Genomic DNA, 22,998 nt, shown 5'->3' with positions numbered 1-22,998 from the left:
GGGCCCCTAAGGTGGGTAGGGAGTCTGGACCTGAATAGGACAGATTGGGGGTGACATGAAGCCATCATAAGCCTATGTTCTCAGCAGCTGTGTATGGGTGTGTGTGTGTGTGCATGCTTAAGCACATGCCTGCACATGTGTTCACGTGGATGCCCCTGCTTGTGGATTGTCAAGCAGGGATGCCGACTGGCACATGGGGCCATAGCCTGGGTTCCCTGAGGCCCCACAACAGGCCTTCTCCCCATGCCCCTCAGCCAGCTCAAAGGCCTGGGCAGGAGGGAAGCCAGGAGGCCATAGCCCCAGGGCTGGGGTGCAGGACTCTAGTGTGTCCAGAAGGCTATTCAGGAGATGGGAGGCTCAGAGGAGTCGGCGTTGGTGACAGACACTGGGTATGCAGGAAGATGGGACCAGTGAAGGGGGTGGGAGCTGGGGAGGGGTCCTGATGTCAGACCCCCGGGGTACTCCGTGAGAGCAGTGAGCCTGGAAAGCACCCAGAAGTAGCAGGTGGGGTCTGTGCTGGTGGGCGGGGACCCTGGTGAACCACAGGCTCCAGGGGCCGTGGGGGAAGCAGAGTCAGGACTGGAGTTTGAGGGGTCACGTAGGAGGCTGTGAGCAACAAGGGTCCCAGGTCTGCAAGCTGTTTGCTTGGTCCAGCCTGAACGTGGGATGGGTGTGTTGCTGGTCACGTACTAGGAGAAACATGACTGGGGGACCCAGGTACCAGCCAGAGGGCACCATGAACACTGCTGGGGGTTACATGGGGACTGCTTTGTCAGACGTGTCACTGTCCCTCCTGGCTTCCCAGATGTTGGCTGGGAGGAGATGACTAACTGCACATTGGTTCTCATAGTTTCTGTGGAGTGAGGATGGGTGGCATTGGTGGGACTTGGAGGCATACTGTGGCCAGGGGCGGTACTCAGCTGGGCATCCCCAAAGGGGCCCTCCACATAAGAACAGGGACCTGAGGTGTCCCCAAGGGGACAGGGAGCTGGCAGGAAGGAGGGCTGGAAATGGAGATTTTCGGGGGCCACATGCCTGACAGCTAGTGAAATTCCCAGGAGGGGCCCATCCCCAACCCAAAACCCCCAGCAGCCACTGCAAGCGGTGGTCACTGCTCCACTCCTGACAGCCCACTTTATTTGCAGAATCCATTACAGATTATCAGTTAAGGGGTAAAGTTCACAGGAGCAGAGGGCCCCCTGGGGCCAGGTAAGGCCCTGGGGCTAGATGGAGGCCGCCCCACATCAGGGGAGGGAGGTGCCCCTGCCTGGCTTCCTGCATCCCAGTTTGCAGAGGTTTCGTGGCTAGTCCCACGCATGTGCAGGAACCCTACCCCAGGTACCGGGCACATGTTAGGGGGTCCCATGGCCAAACGGTCTGTGGGCAGAGGGTCAGGGCCGCAACAGACACCGGGGTGGGGGGCTGTCATCCACGCACTTTATTAAGATGCACCCAGAGCCTGCCCCGGCTCCGCTGTGGAATGTGGGTGGCAGGGCTGCAGCCCCACCTTGAGCACCAGGACCAGTGGGTGGCCTTTCACCCCCACCCCCACCCATGAATAGCCCCGACCAATAGGGGTGCAAACACTGCTCTCTGGAGGATACGGGATGGGGATATGAAAAGCGCCAGAAGCCCCTCCTGTCCCCGTCCCGCCCACATTGCCAGTGCTGGGCCACCCCCTCCAGCATGGTGTTCCCAGGACTGACAGAGTCCGGGGGTGGGTGGTGGGGGTGGGGGCTGGTGCTGAGTCCTGCAGCAGGAGAGGCAGGAGGGGACACGGTCATCTCCCCAGTGGGCGGTGTCCTTTGGCGGCAAGGCAGAGGTGGCAGGCAGTGGGCAGCCTACGCACAGTAGGTGTCTGCCTTCACCACCTGACAGTACATGGTCATAGCGAAGGTCAGACCCAAGAGCTGTGGGGACATGAGGGGGCTGGGCAGGACCGCTTCAGGAACCACGGGCACAGGGGTCCTGCCCACAGACCCCACCCCGTAGCTTCCTCCCCGGAGGCCTGGTCCTCACTTCTCCAGGAACGCCTCCCCCTGATCTTGGCATAGGGGACACGCTGGGGGTTCCAGAGCTTGGTCCCTAGACCAGCCTTTCTGTCGGCGTGGCCACTGTGGTTCTGCTGGTGGCTTCAGGGCCCCTCAGCTCCAGGCCCCCTCTCTGCCTGCCCATCACCCAACTGTGATCACCTGAGTGTGCACCCCAGGAATGGGCTGCCCTCGCCTCAGGGCTCTGTGCTGCCCAGTCCCGTGACCACCACCCACCACAGCCACTGGGCTCAGGCTGCAGGAACAAGGCTGACCTGCCTGTCCCTGAGATGTCAAAGGTCACCTGCCCACAGAGTGGCCCCTGACCATCCCTCTTGAACCCCACCTCTACTGGCGAGCCTGGGTACTAGGCTGGAGGCCGGGTGGGTCCAGCTGGCCCCTGAGGCAGGCCCCCCCCACAGCCTACCTGTACCAGTGCCGTGCACAGCCCAAAGATGCCCACAGCCAGAAGGTTCTCCTGGAGCCATGTCTTCACCGTCTCGTAGCATGGCTGGAGGCAGAGGGTGCGTCACAGGGGCCATGAAGCCAGCCCTTCGCACCCCCAGGTCCCCAGGGCCAGGATGTGTGGGGAGGGTGGGTGCTCACCGCCTTCCACCAGGTGCCAGGTGCATGAAGTCCACAGCTCTCACTGAACTCTAGACAGCAGGAGTCGGGCACGCGGGTGGCATTATAGACCTCAAACCAGTCGGTGTAGTTGGAAACCCCACAGCAGCGAAACTACGACAGGCACAGGCTAGGATGGCTGGGGAGCCGGGGGTGGGCCCTACCCCCTACTCGGTCCACCCCAGCCCCCACCCCCCACCTGCATACCCACACCCAGACTCACGTCGGTCTGGATGATGCTCCATGCATTGGTGAGGCCAACGTTGCCTGGGGTGCCGTACAGATGCAGACCCTTCTTCAGGTCTCGTTGGGCGTACCTGTCGATCTGCAGGTGCAGTGTGGTCAGCAGGGCCACCCACCCCAACGGCCAGCTCCACCTCATCCAGATCTCACAGGCGCCCCACATCACCCCCTGCCTGTCCCTGTCCCTGGGCCCTGGCTGGCACTGGAGTGAGACACCCAGCATGAACTCCTGTTAGCTTCAGGTACGGAGACAGACGGACAAGGACAGAAACACCGTGAGTGGTCTGCACATGCGGGGTTCGGATGAGGGGCCCAGAAGCTATGACACCCCCGTGGCCCCCAGAACTTGGTTCCCGAGACCATCCTCCAGCGGAGGAACTGGGGCTCCTAGGTCTGCAGGGTCGACCAGCACCAGGAAGCCTGGAGGGGAGTGTGCCAGAGGACCCAGGGACCAGAGCCCCCACCGGGCAAAGGCCAAAACCGTGAGCAAAGTGAGGAGCACAGGCCCCGGGTCTAACCCAGACGATAAAACATGGAAAAGAGCCTTGATTTTTAGTATATGTGCTGCCGAAGCGAGCACAGGACCTTGAGTAATGTAAATCAATGACTGCATGGGGACGGGTGTTTTCCTACCCAGTGGACACTCGGTCCAGGACAGTGGGAGTTCCGCCCACACCCCTGTCCCCCCACTCCCACTGTGCCAGAATCCCAGAGCCTCCAGGGCATTGGCAGCCCCTCTGGGACCCGCCTCTGGTGGCTGTGGTGAACAGTGGGACTGCCCTGAGTGGGTAGCGGGGCCATGGCCCCTTGCTGGGTGGGGAGGGCAGGGGTGGCCAAACCTTGTCAGTGTAGGCGAAGAACAGGACAGTGACGGTGACCTCCAGCAGGAGCACCAGCAACAGCGTCACAAAGAACTGCAGAGGAGATGGGTGTCAGGGACGACCACCCCAACTCCCTGCCCCCTAGCCTGTGGAGCCTTCCAGGGCTGGGGCTGCAAACCTAAGACGGATGCCTCCAGCCCAGGGTCCATCCCTGGGGACCAGCACATGCCCCTTGTGCTGCCCCACCCCCCTCTCTGTCCCAGGGGCTCTTCCCTTGCTCCGCTGACCCCAGGGGACGCACCTAGGCTTCATGCCTGTGTCCCTGTGGCAGGCAGGCAGGTGGAGCAGTGCCCAAGGCAGGGGGTAGGTCGGACTGTGATGACCCTGGGGGTCACAGCCGTCAGAGCAGCCAGGGGTGGTCACCACCCCTTTGGGAAAGACCAAGGTGAGGGGACAGCCACCAGGAGCCTGAGAAGTGCCCCCATACAGCACAGACCTTGCCCACTGGGTAGCACCCCCACCATCCGAGCACCCCCAGAGGCATAGCCCTGACCCAGGCCAGCTGAGCAGCAGAGACAGCCTGCATCCACCTTGCCTTTCCTGCAGACAAGAATGAGGTTGGGGCAGGGACGATGTGGACAGGGCCGGGGAAGTGGGCTCTGGACTCCCCCTGCATAGAAGCCTGGGGCTGGGCTCCCCCACACACACTGCAGCTTCCTGCCCTGGGGCAGCTGGGGATCCAGCCTCACCCCACCTGCTGCTCCAAGAGATCAGAGCCCCAGGCCCTGATGGGAGCATCTGGAACGTGCTGAACAGCTGGGGAGGCTGGACATCTTGGGGGGCGTGCCCTCAGGGACCCCACCCTGGGCAAGAGCTCCTCAGACAAGGTCAATTTGAAGGGGTGATTTAGGACTGGAAGCTGCCCAAGGCCTTTACTGGACACATTAACAGGTGAGGAGCCTGACCCGGGGACACTTCCCCTTCTCCATTATCGGTGATTAACGTCCCCAGTAAATGTGTCCAAGGCAGAGGTGGGGACCGTGAGCCTCTCAACAGAGGGTCCAGGGACAGGAGCCAGGGAGGGGTCCCAGGAAGGGTGGTCTCAGAGTAGGCTGGAGGGGCCCTGCCTGGCACTCGTGTGCGCTTGTGCACGGGTGGGCATGTGAGCACACACGTGTCTGTTCCATCGCAGGAGGCTTCCACGAAGCTCTGAGCCAGCAGCTCCCTAGCACCTGACCCCCACCACCCCAGCCTGGTCTGGAAGGCCCCATCAGAGCCCCCAGGGGCTGCCACAGGCCATAGCAGTGATGTGTTCCTGCCCGGAGGGGTCAGCGACCCAGAGGCACCCAGCGGGGGGCACTCACAGTGAGCAAGAGGCACTTGTGCTCCTTGATGGCGCCGATGCAGCCCACGAAGCCGATGGCCATGACAAAGGTCCCGGTAACGATAAGCAGGTTGGCAGCCGACAGGGACGGGAAGGAGGAGGACAGGGTAGCGAAGTTCCCCTGGGTGGCAGCCAGCCAGATGCCAACGCCGAGGATGCCGCAGCCTCCCAGCTGGGACCACAGGGGTGGGGAGAGAGGGCAGTGAGGCCACCACCCACGCCTCCCAGACCGCCCCAGAGCAGGCTGCAGTCCCACCGGATCCCTGTGGCCACGCAGAGTGGCATCCCACAGGCCTGCGCACCCTCGCCTGCCCCGCTGACCTCCCAGCACCCAGCTGGTCCCCATGCACCCCTGGTCCACAGCCACAGTGATGGGGACCCCAAGGTCCCTGACCTTTGGTGAGGAGGGGATGGTCTAAGGAGACTTTTTTTTTTTAAGATTTTATTTATTTATTCATGAGAGACACACACAGAGAGAGAGGCAGAGACACAGGCAGAGGGAGAAGCAGGCTCCGTGCAGGGAGCCTAACATGGGACTAGATCCCAGGTCTCCATGATCACGCCCTGAGCTGAAGGCAGGTGCCAAACTGCCTAGCCACCTAGGCGTCCCTAAGGACACTCTCCATTCAGGACGTGAACGGGGTGGCTGCCCTTGTCCCAATGATATGGTGAGGCAGCCTGGGCAGGAGCCCCAGGGCTACTCCCGAACATCATCTCTCCAGGAAGTGTCCCCTTTTGCCCCCAGAGCCTGGCCCACGTCTGCCCCACAGCCTCTGGACCTGAGCAGTCAGGGAGACCTGCCCTAGATCCCTGGAGACTCTTCCGGACCACACACTCCTCTTCCTAAAACCACCTCCCAGTGGGTGGCCACACTCCCCATCAGCCGCCTGGTGTCCCCCACTGTCACTTTCTAAGCACAAGCCCCAAAGCACCCGCCAGGCCCTGGTGTGGATACCAGCACAGGAGCGGAGCAGACAACCCCATCCCTGGCCCTCCCCTGGCCCTCGCGGCCCCTCCTTAACCACTGGGACTTTTACTGAATTTCATAGTTGCTCTTTATTACACACAATTAAAATGAGAGGGGCAATGCTGAGCTCTGGGGAAAGCCAGGCGGCCCTGGGGACCCCTCCCCACTGCTCACCATCTGGCCTGGCTCCCATTTCCTCAGCCCCCAGGGCTCTCCTGGGCACGATGTCCAGCCCTTGGAGTGATCACCCTGCACGCCCGGGACAGGCTAGGTCACAGACTCAGGGGATACCATACCCACCCAGGGCCACCACAAGCCCTGCATCACCCCCACAAAAGCCTCCTGAGCCGAATGGCCAGACTCCCACCTCATTTCCCAGATCAGTAAACTGAGGCTGGGAAACGAGCCACCTGTCCAGTCAGAGGCAGAGTCAAGGGGAGCCAGGGCCATCCACACACGGCTCCCCAACAACTGGCCTGGTTCCCTGAGCCTGGCAGGGACCCCATGACTCAGCAGACCCCCAGGGCTCGGAGACCCCTGCCCAAGGAAGCCTCACCTTCTGTGTGCCCGTGCTCACCCCTTCCCCTGCCAGCTGGTCAGCCACACCCTGGGGTGGCAGTGGGGCCACCACTCCCTTCTCCATAACCCACTGGGGAGTGTGCACACCACGTATTAAGCCAGGCTGGCAGGAGACTGCAGTTATGGGGGGGGCAGAATGCAGTTCCCAGCCCAAGAGCAGAGGGGCCGTGGCTCCCCGAGTGTAGACAGGCTCTGGGCCAGGTCCAGCGGCATCTGGGATCCCTCCGGGCCTTGCCTAGGCTGAGCGGGGCAGGAGAGCCCCCCAGCTGAGCCCCAGCTCAGCACCATCCGGTGGGGGGGTGGGGGTGGGGTGTCCAATCAGCCCAGGGTGAACATGCGGGTCCTGTCTGGCCCCCTGCCCCTCTTTGCACCTTCCACAGAAGAACTTTGATCCAAAAATTATAAACATCTCCTCTGAATGCTGCTGGCTCGGGCCGGGTTCAGGAAGCTGGGCCATCCTGCCTGTCTGAGCCTCTCCCCAGGGTAGGTGGGCGTCTGCGGCTCAGGTAAGGTGTGGAAGGGGGCAGGGCCAGTGCCCGCAGGCACCAGGTTAGGGGGACCCTGGTCCACAGGCTGCCCTGCCCCTGGATGGATCACATGGCCCTGGACGTTCCCAGAGGGCCCACGGTAGATGGGGACAAAGGCCTCCACCCACCTAGGCCATACCCACCCAGGGATGTGACTCCTGTGAGGCCATCTCCATGCCAGGATCAAACCCAGGGCCATGACAAGGCTGCCCAGACGAGGCTCAGAGGTGGCAGGGCAGCCGGGGGACCCACCCAGAGGAGTGGCTCCATTGCCCCTGTGCCTGGGTATGTGCCCAGTATGAGCAGCCAGCTGCCCTGTGGTGGTTGGGGGGGGCATGGGGTGACACCCCCATCGCAGAGCTGGGCTTGGGCATAGCCCAACAGCAGAACAGGGTCTGCTGGCTTCAGGGAGATGCGCACCCCCCCACACCCCCATGGGGAGGAGGCGGCACCCCCAGCAGCCCCGGTGCTGTCCAAGGTGCTGACCCCAGGCCCAGCCACTGAGGGGACACCCAGCACCTCTGGGCACCCCACGCCCACCTGTGGGAGGCACCACTCAACATGATGGGGACAGAAGCTGGGACAGGCCGTGGCTCATTCAACCCTCCCAGCCAACCTACAGATGAGAAACATGGCTGAGGGCTTTCCTGGGGCTAGGCCCCTCGCCCGTGCCCATCAGACGCCCAGCGCTGTGTCCCCACAACGTCCCTGCTGCCTCTGGGATCTCCAGAGCCCCTGGGGGAGGGGCTGCCCAGTGGGGTGCTGCACGCGAAGGGTGCTGTGGCTGGGGACCAGGGAGGATCTGGGTCAGGGAGGGCATGAGGGTGGGCCACTCCCCATGGAGACGGCACCTTGACCGGCCACCATGCCCAGGCCTTGTGGCGGCTTGTCCCCCACTGAGCTATGCAGCCCTCACTTTGGGCGAGTCACGTCTCCAAGCTGAGCCCCAGAACGCCCCTCAGTGGGTGAGGCTGCCTCCTGCAGCAGGTCCCTGAGCCCAGAAGAATTATTCCTTCCTCACAACCCCACTGCCTGCCTTCAAGGACAGTAGACGGCTCCTGTCAGCAGGAAACTGAGCCCGTCTGAGCTCTCTCGCCCCATGGGAACACATGAAAGGGCACGGGGAGGACACGGCAAGCAGAGCGGCTGTGGGAGTCCAGCTCCCGGGGAATCTGGGGGGGCTCCCCACTCCCAGCACTGGTGGAAATGAATTCCCTTAATTAACTCTGCACACAACGTCCCACCTCCACCTGAGATGGCAAAAGAGACCCACACTGTGACACACACAGCCCACGCTGCTGGACACCTCTCACCGTCAGCCTCACACACAGACGCATGTCACAGACATGCTGCCCTATGACCTGCCATATTCCAAGCCCCAAGGCCCCCCATGTGCAAGCATGTTTGCATAGACCAGTCACCAAAAACTCACACATACTCACTAACAATGTACGAGCACAGTTAATAAAATTACCTGTAATTTTGAAAATGTTTCTGCATATGCAGCTTTTAAAACATTTTGGCAGGAAAATTATAGCCTCCAAGTGCAGGAAAAAACAAGGCCCTTTAGATTCAGATGCAGAGCATGAAACAGGGTAAAAGAGGCTGAGGTCGCTGGGAGACTGGGACACCAGCCCCCGCCATGGATGTTCAGCCCCACTTTCTCACTGCTTAGGACACTGGCTGGACTCTCCTCCCCAGTCACAAGAAAGCCCAGCTGGCTCCCAGAAACAGACCCCATGAAGCCTGAGAGGGGGACCCCCACCCCTGCCCCTCCATCCGCTGTGGCCTCTGTCTCCCTCCATGTGCCTCGAGCACACGCCCGATCTCCGGCCCTCCCCTGTCACCAGCCCCAGCCCAGTACCTGGCTTACGCTCCCCCCTCATCCTGCTGTCCATTTTCCTGTCTGCATTTTTCGGTTTGGCTTAGGGCTGGGGGTATAGGGACGCCTCGGTCTGCGATGCCACCCCACCCCCAGGCCCATGAAGGGGCAGGTGTCAGGTGGCCCTCTGCCACTGCCCCTCCGGCCAGCAGATGGCAGGACAGCTGGCCACGTCCTTGGAACACAGCGGAGGGCCAGGTGCCCGCAGGGCCTGAGCCTGTGCCCAGAAGCCCCTCGCCGGGCAGCCAGCACAGCCTCAGGGTGGGGGCTGGGCATGGGGGGTGTCTCACCCCTCCCGCCAGCACTTTGGGAATGGCAAAACGTGTCCGCAGTGCCAGAAACCAGGTCTGCACCTGCCCGAGTTGAGTGAAGGGGCTGAGCCCCTCCTGCCAGGCAGAAACATCCCCTATACCTCGACTGGGCCCTGTTACCTGGGGGACAGCTCAGCAGGGCGCTCACTTAAAATCTACGCCATGGCCTGCATGTAATTTTCTTAAACGCCAACCAAGCCCCCAACCAAGCACCATCCCCAGCCCCATTCACTCACGCCAGCCCCGGGAGCCCCAAGGCTCAGACGCAAGGAGACCAGCCCCAGGCCCCAGGGAGACAGCCCTACTGACCGAGGACCCCCTGAGGCCAGTGTCCAAGGAGGCCAGCAGCTCCAGGAAGGCCCGAGTCCCCCCTCCAGGGCAAGGAGGAGCTCCCTGGGAGCCTCTGGGGGACAGAGAAGGACCACAGCAGCAGGAGGACCCTGCAGGCTCAGTCAATAGAGAGGGTGACTCCTGATCTCAGGGTTGTGAGTTCAAGTCCCCTATTGGGTGTAGAGATGGCTTAAAAATAAGATTTAAAAAAGGGGGGGCCTGGGTGGCTCAGCTTAGCATTAGACTCTTGATCTCAGCTCAGGTCTTGATTTTGGGGTGGTGAGTTCCAGTCCCCGTTGGGCTCCAAGCAAGAACCTCAGCGGCCCTCCCTGGGGGAGGGGAGGGAGAGGCCATGGCTGGAGCCCCAGGGCAGCCAGAGGGCAGACAAAGCACTGAAGCGCAGCAGGACAGGGCCAGGGCCACAGACAGGAGGTGCAACTGGGTTGGGGACCCCCGGCCTCAACTCCCACTCCAGCCCTTCATGGCCAAGGCCACAGCTCTCTGGGGGCACAGAGCCCTGCTCCTGCTACAGCCCCCCCACCTCTGCTTTGGATACAGAGGGTTCCCTAGAGAGGCCTGGCAGGCCCGCCTCTCCCCCCTCGCTCATCTTCCAAAAAAGGCTAGACTCCAGGGACACGCACAGAGGCACCGCGAAGCCCCTCTGGGCCACTGGGTGGACAGGCCTGACAAGCACCCAGGATAGTGCTGGCGCTGCCTGGATCCCCCTCACTGCCTGCGGCCACCCGCAACCTCTCAGGGAGACCAGCAACCCAGCAACAACCCACAGGCCTGGTGCCGCCATCAGGGCCTCTATACACAAGCGGATTGTTGCTGCTCACAGTATGTCTGCGGCCGCCCCCACCCTGGGAGGGAGGGCTCTGCAGGGGGCGCGGCACGGCCACCAGGCACCAAACATTCCCAGGCCCCAGAGCCCCGTCCATCCCGTTAACCAGCTGCCAACCTAAGGATGAGAGTGCCCTGACTTTTGACCAGGGAGTCAAGTGCCCCTCCCTTCCTGGGGGCCCTCCACTCGATCCCAGCACACAATCCGCCCACCCTCCCTGCACCCATCACAAGGCTGCACAGCCACCCCTACCTGCGGTCAGCAGGACACCCCCTGCCTTAGCCTATCGCACAAAGAAATAGGAGCCAGGACCCAAGGATGCCCCCAGCACCATCAAGAGGCCGGGCCAAGAAGAGCCCCAGGGTCTGGGGTCTGAGATGCTCACTGGTCTTGCCCCTGTGACATTAGCAGGCCCAGTAGCCTCAACAGGCCCCTGTGGCATGCTTCCTTCCCCAGCTGCAGGGAGGGTTGGGGGGAGGTCACAGCCCCAGCTCTACAGGGCCTTCTGCCACCATGTGTCCACTCCTCCTCCACCAGTCTCTGGGGCCTTGCCCAAGGGCCAGGCCACCCACTTGGATGTCATGCATCACCACAGGGGAAAATCCAGGCCCCCCTGTGCTGCAGCTGGGGAAGGGGAGACCCTGAGGAGACCCCGAGGAGGGTAGGACTCACCCAAAGTCCTCCACTGGCCTGCGCAGCAGGAGATGGCAGGCAGGGCTCCAACCCCCACCCCAGCCACACAGAGGGACTCTGAGCACAAGTTCAGGCAGAGGCAGGGCAGCGAGCAGCCCAGAGCTAGGGAAGGGGGTGGGGAGGGACACCTGCCAGGGGTGCAGCAGAAGGAGGGGCCCTCAACTCGGCTGGTCCCAGTCTGGGAGGCACAGAAACAGGCTTACCTTGCTAAGCTCAGCCGTGCCTCCACTCAGGTCCCCCCAGGACCCCCGAGCCCCAGAGACTGACTGCCCCTGGAGGAGCCCCAAGCACTCTGACCCAGGGCAGGGCAGGAGCAGGAAGAACATGTCCTCCCGCTCCCCAAACCCCTACCCCTGTCACGGCAGGGGGGCTCGTAGGGGCTGTACGTCTCCAAACCCTCACCCTGTGCCTGGCATCACACGGTATACCTGCCTGCTCCCAGGAGACACCCCCACCCCATGGTGGAGGCCCTGACCCTAAACTGCCCTGGGCAGGCCTCACATGGAGGCCCCATGTGCTGTGGGAAGGCAGGACAGGGTCTGGGGGTCAGTTGGCTCTGAACTCTGGGGGGGCCCCCACCACCCACCTCTGGGTGGTACCTGTGCTGTCCCAGCTCCCCGTCTCAGGGCACCCCGGCTTTAAACACTGGTGACAACACGCAAGCCTGTCTCCTTCCCTGAGACGAGCCGGGGACCCAGCCAGTGCAGGAGGACCTAGCAGGTCAATCCCAGGACAGACCGGTGATGACTGTTTCCTGTCCCACAAGGGCCCATAAATAGGACTCGATGATCTCCTGAGCCAGCCCTCCTGCTCCCTGCCTCCCCAGGCTGTCAGGAACTGTGGTGCCAGCAGGGGCACCCTGGGGCTAGTGCAGGGGTGGGGGGGGGAACCAAATTGCTGGGGGAGCCAGGGGTGCAGGAGCCTCAAGGGGCTAGGTGGTCTACCTCCCTCAGGATCGAGGACCTGAGGTAAGGGGGTGCCAGGCAGGGCTTGGAGGACAGAAGAGTAAAGACGAGGGCAGGACATAGAGAAGTCATTGCGGATGGGGCCCTCGGGAGTCCCTTGGCCTGTGCCTGCAGCCTTACCTCCTGCCACCCCCCCCAACCAAGGCCCCCGCACCCATGCCCACTGGGAGCCACATGTGGGACAGACACAGCTGCCCCACCAGACACTGACCTGGCCAGCCCTGCAGGGTGGGGTCAGAGGCAGTGACACAGGTGCATGTCTTGAGGTCCAGCCCCTAGGACTCCCCTCCCACTACCTCAGCCCTGACCCTCACAGCTCCAGTGGGGAGACTGAGGCATGACACTCAGGGGTGCAGGGCGGGGCTGTCCTCTAGCTTCCTAGTGACAGAGGGGGAGTCCAGCACCCCCAGGTACAAAGGAGCTGGGGGCTCAGGGGAGTGTGCTCTGGCCTCCGCCCCGGCCACCTGCAGCCCAGCTGATCCCTGCCCAGGGCCCCAGCGTCCAGACCAGTCCCACCACGCCTCATGTCGGAGTGCTTCCTAGGGGCCGAGGGCAGGCCGGGTGCCCCCTTCTGACCCCCAAGGTATCAGACCCCAGCTGGGCACCATACTGGGGCAGAGAGGGGCCCAGGTCAGCAGCAGGAGACCAGTTTGCTTCACAGGGAAGTAGAACTGTGGAAGAAAAGGGAAATGGATTTTCCAGCCCAAGACGGGGTCCCAAGGGGGTTTTCTGATTTGCTCTTTTCCAGGCTGAGGCCTGGCAGAGCGTGTCTGGCCTGCAGCTGGTAGGGACGCTCCCTCAGGGCTCCCAGGGCAAACATAGCCCTGCCTGGGGACCCACTGGGGGGGCTGCTCTCAGACCACAGGCTCCCTTGAGGGGTCCCCTCTCCTGCCCCCAAGCAGTTGTCCAGATGGCTGAGGAGAGGAGATAAGGGAAAGGACAAGACTTGCCCATGTCCCGGGACCTGACTACCCACCACACCCACTGCCTGCCCCACCCCAAGCAGTCGGCCACCTACACCACCACTACTGTCAAGTCTGGTCACCTGCAGCAACACGCAGACTCTGCCAGCCACTCAGTGCAACCACACCGGCGCCCCCTGCAGCTGGGCAACATCCCCCACCAGAAGACCAGAAGACGTTCACGCCTTCACACCCCTGGGTCGGGCTCCAGCTGTCACACACCTCTGCCGCCAGCTCCTGGCCTCAGGGTACTTCACTCTGGGCCTGGGCCTCATTTCTCCTGAGAGTCTCTCGTAGAGAAACAACCCTTGGCATGACCACCTCTGGAAGCAGGCATCTGGGGAAGGGTTCCTTGGGTCTCCTTGGGTCACACCCCTTCCGGGGACCCCTGACTCCCTCTACCACTAGCTGGGAAGAGGAAAGTACAGCCTGACAAGGAAGGCAGGTGCAAAAAGATAGACCCAGGTCTCTGGGTATGTGGCCTTAACTGGACAGCATGTAAACGGCATGGAAGGATGGCCTCCTTGTGGGGCCCAGAGCCCAGGCTGGAGCTAAAGCCACACCCCCTCAGTCCAGGTTATGTCCAGAACTACCCATGGAGCAAGAGGGACCTTGGCATCCTCTCTCCACCACGCCTCCTAGCCCAGCCAGTGGAACCCCAGCCTGGCCAGGCTTGTTCCAAGACGCTCCCTGCAGTTACGGGACTGGGGCTGGGTGACGACTTTGTCATCTCCCCACCCACCCACCCAGCCAGCCTTGTATGGAGGAAGAAGAGGCCACCCTCTAGGACGAATACCTCTGGACACACACCTCCTGTCTGAGCACACCCAACCCACCTCAGCAAAAGTTATGGGTGACCCCCAACACACACTCCCCGCATGAAGGAAGAAGAGCCAGCAGGGAGGCCAAACTCCCCAGCACACTCCGTGGCCCAACACCCTGGTCAGTGTCGGGCCCAGCCAGACAACTCACCGGTACACACACCCCCTCCCTCCCCACAGCACCTGCAGACACTGGAGGGGACCACCCGGACCCCAACAGCCCCCTCAGAACCTCCTAAGTCAGACCACTGGTGCGGGGTGGAAAGTCAAGAAAGGACGCCGGCTGCGCGGAGGGAGGGGAGGGGAGAAGGGAGAGGAGGAGATGGAGGGAGGCACCAGAGTTCCACGCAGGAACCCGGGCGCAGGGGGGCGCAGAGCCTAGCCTCCCTGTCGGGCGCGCAGGTGCGGGACACGTCCGGTCCCAGGAAGACAGCGGAGAGGACAAGGGGCAGCGGCCGGGAGTGCAGAGCCTCGGCCAGAGCCCAGCTGTCCCGGAAACCCGCCTCCCGCAGGCCACCCCAGCCACGGCCTCCAGCTGGGGCGGCGACCCTGCCCCCCCCCCCTGTGCATCCATCTGGGTCCCGGTGTCTGCCCCCCATCCCAGCTGGGGTGGTGACCCTGGCCCCACCCCCACCCCGCGCATCCATCTGGGTCCCGGTGTCTGCCCCCATCCCAGCTGGGGCGGCGACCCTGGGCGCCCCCCACCCCGCCCCGCCGCCACTCACCCAGAAGAGCAGGTTGAAGGCGAACATGAGGAACTTGACGCCCTGGAGGCAGCCGCGCGCCATGCTGCAGCGCTTCAGCTCTAGGAGGAAGATGAAGGAGAGGTCCAGGTAGAAGACCACGTACTTGTTGCCCTTGGGCGCCGTGTAGCGCGCCTGAGCCGCCTTGGGGCCGGGGCTGGCGTGCAGGCCGGAGAAGGGGCCGCCGTCCCCGCCGTCCCCCGTCCCGCCGTCCCCGCCGTCCCCGGCGCCCGCGCGCCCGTACAGGCTGCTGTAGCGCCGGAAGGGGCCCCCGCGCGCGAAGCCCGGCTCCTTGCCCTCCGGCGACGGGCTGCGCCGGTAGGTGGACTCGTCCGTGCTCGAGCGGCGCATCGCGCCAGGGCCGCCGCCGGGCTCAGCGCCCCGCGCCCCGCGCCCCGCCGCGCCGCATCCCGCCCCCCCGGCCCCGGCCCCGCTCCCCGCTCCGCCCCGGCGGCGGCCCCGGACACCTGCCCGGTCCCCGCGCCGCAGCCCCGGCCCTCGCCCAGCGCCCGCCCGCCAATCCGCGCCCGCCCCGCCCCGCCCCCCAGGACCCCTCCCCGCCCCCAGCCCCCGCCAATCCGCGCCCGCCCCCTCCCGCCGCGCCGCCCCGCCGAGCCCACCGCCAATCGCGGCCCCGGGCCGACGACCCCGCCCCGCCCCCGGCCCCGCCCGCGCTGGCGTCCCCCCAGCCCCCCAGCCCCCCTTGCCTCCCCCGGGCCCGCCCGGGAGGAAGATGCTCTGGAAGGGCGGGGACTGCGTCGGGCGGCCCGGGGGCCCGGGGCGGAGGGGGCCGGGAACGAGGTCGCACTGCCCCGCCGCCGGGCCGAGACCTCGGACCGCACTCGAGGCGCACAGGGCTATGCAAATGAAGGGGTGACCCAGTTGCTTTCTGGTGGTGACCTGGGGCGGCTTCGACCTGGGTTCAAGTCAAGAGAGAGACTGCGCCGGGCGGTGCAGCCCCGAACACTCCCTGGGGGGCGCGCTCTCCAGGGACCCCCGAAGCCCCGCCGTTTACAGCTTGGATGGGAAGAGGCCTCTGTGGGCAGAGGAATCAGCCTGGGTTACCCACCCCGGGGTGGGGGTGGGGGCGGCTGCCCCTGAGAGGGACTAGGGCTGGGGAGGGAAAAAGGGGAGGGTGCCTAGGAGGGCAGGCCAGTCCTCAAGAACCCTGGGCAAGGCTTTTGGACTCACAGGGAGGGACTGGAACTCACAGGAGGGTTGCAGGGCGGGGTGCTCCCTGGGTGGGGGCACCCCCCTCCCCTGGTCCTGTTTCTCCAGGTAGCATGAGCCACCTGCTCACACACAGCCCCTTCTGCTTTAATGCTCTGCTGCCACTGTCTGAGAATTACTGGTCTTTTTGGAGGGGGCGTCACATTTCATGTTGCACCAGCCTGGGCCAGAAGTCGGACCCTGCCCCCCCTGGACACATCCACGCACGTGCAGCGAGGACCCACACCAAGCTCACAGATCCCCAGGGTGACCCGCACACACACGCACAACAGTCTAGGTAGGAGTACATATGCATACTACACTCGCACATTGGGGGACATGTTCCCTAAGCTGCACCCCTAGCTCACCCCACTGGTGGGGGCATGGTCTCTGGGGCCACTGGTGTTGGGGGGAGACATCAGCATGTAAGTCAGACACCGCCTTCCTATCTGGCCCCGGGCCTGCAGCCCAGGAGGCCAAAGAAGAGCTGAGCTCCTCCTCCCGGAGCTCTGGGCCTGGGGCTGTAGCCAAGGCCTACTAGGTCAGCATGGGGTCCACTGGCAGTGTCCACCCAATAGGACAGTCCTAGAAACTGAAGCCCAAAGAGGGAAGGGCTGGCTCAGGGTCCCTGAGACTTGGGTAGCAAGAGCTCAGAGTGCGGAGAGGTGGGAGAGAAAGAGGCGGATGGGAAGGAGGAGGGGAGGCAGGAGTGCCCAGGAAGGGATACTGACAAGGTGACAAACTGAGAGACAGTGGTGTGGGAGGCAGCCTGTTGAAGGGGGGAGGGATGTGCAGCAGCCAGGGCAGAACTACCTGGAGGACTGGGGGCCCAGTGAGGTCTGGCAGCCCTGCTGGGCCCTGAGGACCAATAGCATCAGACCTCTGCTGCCCCCTGAAGGCCCTTTGTAGAACTGCACTCAAGCCCCAGGGGCCAAGCCTGAAAGCCTCTTCCTACAGAGCAGAGCTGGCCCTGGCAGGGAGGGGGGACAGGAGAGTCCCAGAGTCCTTGCCTGTCTCACAAGGCTGGCCAGCCTGGGGTTTCCCATGCCCCCCATCTTTCCCTCCTTCAAGTGTGCTTTGGTACATCTGGGCCCCAGAAAACGGACACAACAGTGATGTGCCAGGGGCCCAGTGGAGAAGCAGGCAGCGGAGGGCCCCACCCCAGCCCTACAGAAACCACTGCCCACAGCTCTGCTCAGGAAACGAGTGACCCCCTTGAGACCCCAGCACCCCCTTGGCTCAAGTCAGCAGCTCCACAGCCCAATACGAGGGTGGACGCCCTGGGATGCTGAGTGTGTGCTCAGGGTGCAGCTGTGGGCACAGGTGGCCAAGGGAGGATCCAGGGCTGACCCAGCCCCACCCCACCTCACCCCATATGCCCTACACTGATAGCACCCCCACAGGTTGGGCTCAGACACACTCAGGGAGGTATGGCTGGACCCTGGGCACAGACACCTGCCGCCAGCTCATCAGTTTTATCCTTCTCAAAGAGCCTCGGGCCACAGATGAGTGAGGAGTGGGGCCTGAGGGGCGAGAGTCTGTCTCCTTTTGGGCCTGGCTCCCAAGACAGGGCCTCCAAGGATGAGGAAGCGGGGTTGGCCCAGGCTGGCAGGAGAGCAGTGATGGGCAGGACTCCCCACGGAGCCCCGGACTCACCTCTCCACCCCTTCATCATGCTGGAGTGGGGCAGGGAGAGGACAGAAGGGGAGTTGGCCTAGGTTCCACAGTGGGCCCCAGCACCCAGGGAGCTCTCAGCTCTGTTTCACTCAGCTGTCAGTGTCCCAACGTCCCCCAAAACATCCCATCTACAAAACCCTGTGCCACCCCAGGTGGTGAACAGGAGTACTTGATCTGAAATAAAATTAGAAAATTCATCCAAGGGTCCTGGGGCCAGCTGCAATGAGGACACAGGTCTGGGCTGAGGCCAAGTGGGGCGGGGCTTTCCTCAATGCCCTGGCCCAGTGTCAGGAACCCTGTCCTCAAAGTGCGGCCTCTCCCCCCCAGGGGTCCCCTTCCTCTAGCAGGTGGGGCCCCCGTGAGACATGGTCAGGAGATGGCATCCAGCTGGCTCAGACCCTGCGCCAGGACCCGAAGAGCATCCAGCTGGCAAGGCCCCCGGGGCCCGGGGTGGATGAGCCCATGAGGCTGTCCGGGTCTGCACTGCTGCTGCCACTGCCCACCCCGACTGGCATACCTGGGCCTGCCGCAGGAAAGAAGCTGGGCGGTGCTCGGTTCCTCCAAAGGTGAGCCAGCAGGTGGGCCAGTCGTCAGTGTGGCCAAGGCAGGCTGGAGCCCTGTGGAAGGAAGATGGACAGGATGGAGACCCACACCGGACCCTCTGCAGGGGCTCCTGGAGGCTGAGCAGGCACCCAGGGGAGGGGGGGACAGCCCTCCTCTCAGGACCAGGTCCCTAGGAGGACTGGAGAGGGCGCCTGGGCTGGGGAGGCACTGCCTGATTCAGGAGCTGGGGGCGGGGGGTCACATAGGGCTTTGCTCCCAGCCTTGGATGACTCATCCTGAGACACCCCAGGAGGCAGGCAGACTTGCAGGCACAGACACAGGGACAGCACACAGGGGTCCGTGCATCCAGAGAGTATACATGTTCAGAGGCGTGGATTCATGCACAATGCGGGATCTGGCCTTGGGTGTCCACATGCCCCAAGATGCCCTGCACCCACCCATTCCTGGGCTCCAAGCAGACATGTGCCCTGAGCCACCAACCTCACTCTCCCTGCAGAGCCAGCTGCTGATGACTCACCGGGCCCACTTGCCTGCCATTGGTGTTCACAGGACCATTCTGTCCTCCCCCAGCAGCCAGGGGCTTGGAGGGGACCCCCAATCTCATGGGGTGCCTGAAGGCATCCCGGTCAGGTGCCCCACACCTCACTCCTCAGACCAGGTGCTCCTTGCAGCCCCAGTGGCAGGTGGGAGCGGTCAGTCTTCCCAGCAGCCCAAGGGCAGGAGGGGACTGCAGGTTCAGTAAATCACCCTGGCAGGTGTCTGTCCCCCACACCCATCCTCTTGTGGGCAGCCCACTGCCTGCCAGCCCACCCAAACTTATGCCTGGGGTTGACCAGAGGCCACAGAGCAGAGGGAGTCCTGGCTCCTCCCCCCAGGTGACCTGATACCTGTCCTCCCCAGAACCTCAGAGAGGAGAGGACACACCTGGGAGCCCTCAGCAGTCCCCATGCCCAGGGAGAAAGCATCCACGGGAAGGTTTCAGGCCCAGAAAGTAGGGCAGCAGGGAGGGGGTGGGGGCACGCATGTCATCCACTTTCCCTGATAAGCCCCCAAAGCCCACAGCAACATTCCAGGAGCTAAAAACCATGCACCATATGGTGCCATTGTGCCCCCTATACCCCAAGACCTGGGCGTCAGGCGGACGGGGCCTCCTGGCAGGGCCTAAAGGGCAGATCTACCAGCAGCCCCTCAAGCCTCCTTGGGCCCCCCAAAATGTGGAAGTCCCATGGCCAACACCAAGTGGAGGCTGGATGAGACCCACTGCGCAGTGGTGCTCCAGCCCTCACCCCCCTGCTCCCCCCTCCCCCCGAGGCAGCCCCTGGATCCTCCATGAATGACCTCTGGCCCTTCTGACCTCCATAGCCCTCCTCCAAGAGTGCAGAGCTCCTACTCCCATCTAGGGCAGCCCAGACATGGCCGTGCAGCTGGGCCAGGATGCAGGGGCCAGATGGGACACCAGCTGGGTCCATGGTTCACCCAGGCCCAGCCTCCTCCTCCAGGAAGCCTCCTTCCCCATCCTCTGCATGCAGGGTCTGATGTGCCGCATCCCAGGGAATGGAACCTGTGGCAGGCAGCAGGGACAACCCGAGGAAGAGCCCCAAGACCAACACACCGGCAGTCCTGGGCTGGGCCTGCTCGACTCTCCAGGGCTCTGGGATGGGCAGTGGTTGGAGGACCCCAGAACGGCATAAGCCATGAGAAGGCCGTGGGTACCTACCTGGCCGGATCCAGGTCACACTCAAAGAGGAACTACCCCAAAAGCGGACACAAAGGTGGGAGGTTGCCAGGGGCTGGGAGGCAGCAGGGGCTTGGCCTGGGGGCACACACCCCAGCAGGGACAGATCCTGGGCAGAGCAGAGCCAGCCGCCTCCCGGGGGGGCCCCCAGGCCCAGCAGGCTCTGAGGCGGCTTTGAGGAGCCAGGGAGGCCCCGCCAACACAAACAGTCCTGTGGTGTCGGCCTTCCGGCTGCTGATCCAGCCCCTGCAGGCCCCAGGCCCCACAGTCCCCAGGCCCACCCGGCCCACCCTGGGGGAGGGGTACCCCCTACACACACAGAGCCTGGGCAAGGCCAACCCCCACCTCAGGGTCCTCCCCTACATCCCTGCTCCTCCTGCAGCCCCCCCACCCCCCAGGGGGGCATTTCTGTCCTGGAGGTGGTGGTGGAGAGAAACCATCAGGACCCTCTCTCAGGTACCCAGTGTGTGCCCACCCACCTCCAGGCCAGTGTGGTTCCCCCAGAGCCCTACCACATGGGGCCCAGGCCACAGGGCTGCCTGGCAGTGTTGTTCCCAAATGCCCTGAGCCCGGGCTCGTCCAAGGGGTCACTAGGTCAGGGCCACCGCAGCCTCAAGCACGCTTGCAGACACCGTCACTCAAGACTCCTCAATCCCCAGGGCCAAGGGCTAGTGCAGGCTCAGCAGGCAAGGGACCCTGTGTGACCCAGGGGAGGCATCCGAGCATGGCCGTGCAGGGACCCCCCACCCTCGCCCCGTGAGTGCACATCTGCCCAGAGCAAGAGGAGCAGGGGCCAGGCCTGCATTACCAGGACTGGGTCCCTCCCGCTGGGCAGCTATAGGTTCTACCCACACTCTACAGACGGAGAAATGATGCCAGGACTGGTGGGCAGGGTCGGCTGATTCCCTGTACACCGGGCCAGGCTCTTGGCTGGAGCGTCTCAGCAGCAGAAGCTTCCACTGCTGTCCTCCGCCCCTGCCTGCCCTGCAGTGACCCTTTTCTGGCAGGAAGCGTGGCTCACGGGTTCCCAACCACATGTGGCACAGCCCTCCCTCCCTCCCTATGCCCGCCCCCAACAAGATACCCTATGCTCCAAACGCTGGCAGTCTCCCTCCCCAGAGGCCTGGGCCACATCTGTGCTGACACTGCACCAGAGAGGAGAAGTGAGGGCCCCCCTTCCCCTGCAGGCCCCCGAGGCTCCCCTCCCCACCCCTCCTCCCCACCAGTGCCTGGGGCCCTAAGGGCTCCCTCCCGCCCAACCCAACTCCCCCCACAACACACACAGAGGGACAAGGCCACCCAGGGCTGAGGCAGCTGGCAGGGCTGACCTCTGAGGCTCCCCAGTGTCCTGCAGGGTTGAGGAAGGCAGGGTAGAGACAGAGAAGAGGACCCAAGGCCCCACAGGGTGTCCCTGCACACCTGTGCTGAGGGGTGCAGCCGGGATGCTCCCCACCGTCTGTCCTTGGAAATCAGGGAGCTGGAGGGAGGAGCCCAGGAAGAGGCCACCACCCCCCCAAATCTACACACAACTCACAGAATTCCAGGAATGTCAACTTGGCTCAGGCCTGGATCAAGGCGGGAGGCTCATTCCCCTCACTCTTTCAGAGTAAACAACTACTCCCAGCAGGAGCATGGGTGGGGCAGGCCCTGGGCCCCTCCTCCAGGAAGCCTTCCACCCCAGCGGCTCCCCAAGTTCCACCCAGCTGACAGCCTGGGTCCCCTCCGCTGTGTCCCTCACCTGCACAGTTGCCAATAGCCTCTGCAGGGAGCCTGGGTCTGACCCCAGGCCACCGTGACTCCAGGCCCCCTCTCCTGTCCCTCTGTCCAGGCACAGGATGTGCGTCCAGTGGGTGGGGTGGGGGGGCAGCTGGGAAGGGAAGTGGCCTCTCTCGTGGCTCTGCACGTGGCAGCGTGGAGGATGACAAATGCACTGGGCAGGCTGTCCAGGGCCCAGGCAGAGGTGGCCAGCGCCTCCCAGGCCCCAGGGGACCCTCAGGCTCCCTCGCTGAAGCTGAGGCCAGAATCCACCACCCACCGTGGGAGGGTGGGGAGTACAGGCCCCACACATGCCCAGCCCACCTAACTAGCTGACACCCGCCCTACACCCCCCCCCACCCCCTGCAGGCGCTGCTCTGGAACACATCCATCCCCCACAGCCCCAAAGTCTGCCTCCTCCAGGGAGCCCTCCCTGCCTCCCCCCCCGACAGATCTGCACCCCCCCCCCGTGGCCCCCGGATCGAGGAGTTCACCTCACCCCGCCCCCAGGGTCACAGCCTCGTCGTCCCTTCCACCCTCTGTGGCTGCTGCCCCACCATCTCTGACTCCACCACCTACTCCAGTCCTGGCACGAACCCGCGGCCTAGAGCTGCCCGCAGGTATGGCCTCCAGGCTCCTATCCAAGGGGTCCCCCGGCCAGGATCAATGCACTCCCTGACACAAGCGGGCTCTGCAGGGCGCCTCTTCCACGCCGCCCTCCCGGACCACCCGCTCCAGCCTCCGCCCTGCTCTGAGTCCTCAGAGCCCCGACCGCCCGCACCCCCAGGCCCTTCCTCCGAGGGCCGCAGAGGGCGGCTGGGGCGCTGGGGGGCAGGAGCTGCGGCCGAGCCGGCCGTCGGGGCTACAGTGCGGCCGAGCGGGCCGGGCCGGGGCGGGGACAGCCGTCGCCGGGCCGGGCCCGGAGGGGCGGCGGGAAGGTCCCTCCGGGGCCCCCCGCGCCCGCCCCCCGCCGCGGGTCCCCGCGACCCCGGCCCCGGCCCGGCCCCGCCACTTGTTGCTGCGGCTCGGCTCGGGGCTCCAACTCTGCGCCCGCTCGGCTCGGCCCCGGCCCGGGTCCGGGTCCCGGTCCGGGGTTCCGAGGGGCGGGACCTCGGCCGCATCCCCGCGGACCGGCTCTGTACCTGCGCGCGGTCCGCCCGCCGCGCAGCTGTCAGTCATGCGGACACGAGGAAGGCGAAGCGCCGCCGTCGGGCCCTTTCGGTCCCGCTAGGCCGCCGTAGGCCGGGACGTACCAAGGCGGCGGGCCGGGGGGGGGGCGCCTGCTCCGGTCGCGGCCGCGTGGGCCCCGGAGCCCCCGGTCCGCGCGGAAGG

At 64.4% G+C, this 22,998-nt stretch overlaps 1 protein-coding gene across 5 annotated transcripts; it reads right to left on the bottom strand.

The window, feature by feature from the left end:
* Positions 1–1,115: 1,115 nt before the first annotated feature.
* On the bottom strand, positions 1,116–22,948 carry TSPAN4 (tetraspanin 4). 5 transcript variants are annotated; one of them, XM_055315005.1, is made up of 9 exons: positions 22,809–22,948; positions 18,130–18,229; positions 14,709–14,788; positions 5,083–5,274; positions 3,737–3,811; positions 2,878–2,979; positions 2,637–2,768; positions 2,458–2,541; positions 1,116–1,910 (listed from the first exon to the last, which is right to left on the bottom strand). In XM_055315005.1, exons 3-9 carry the CDS (start codon positions 14,769–14,771, stop codon positions 1,842–1,844), a joined length of 717 nt encoding a protein of 238 aa, XP_055170980.1. In that variant the 5' UTR covers positions 14,772–14,788; positions 18,130–18,229; positions 22,809–22,948; the 3' UTR covers positions 1,116–1,841. The 5 variants fall into 5 exon arrangements, with proteins under 5 accessions (XP_055170980.1, XP_055170978.1, XP_055170979.1 ...); XM_055315003.1 differs by lacking the exon at positions 22,809–22,948 and adding an exon at positions 21,650–21,955; XM_055315004.1 differs by lacking the exon at positions 22,809–22,948 and adding an exon at positions 21,446–21,600.
* Between the last annotated feature and the right edge of the window lie 50 nt (positions 22,949–22,998).

This window comes from Nyctereutes procyonoides, unplaced genomic scaffold (genome assembly GCF_905146905.1).
Source record: "Nyctereutes procyonoides isolate TBG_1078 unplaced genomic scaffold, NYPRO_anot_genome, whole genome shotgun sequence".
Lineage (NCBI taxonomy): Eukaryota > Metazoa > Chordata > Mammalia > Carnivora > Canidae > Nyctereutes > Nyctereutes procyonoides.
Note: the sequence above shows the minus strand (reverse complement) of the source record. Positions and strands in the feature narration are given on the sequence as shown.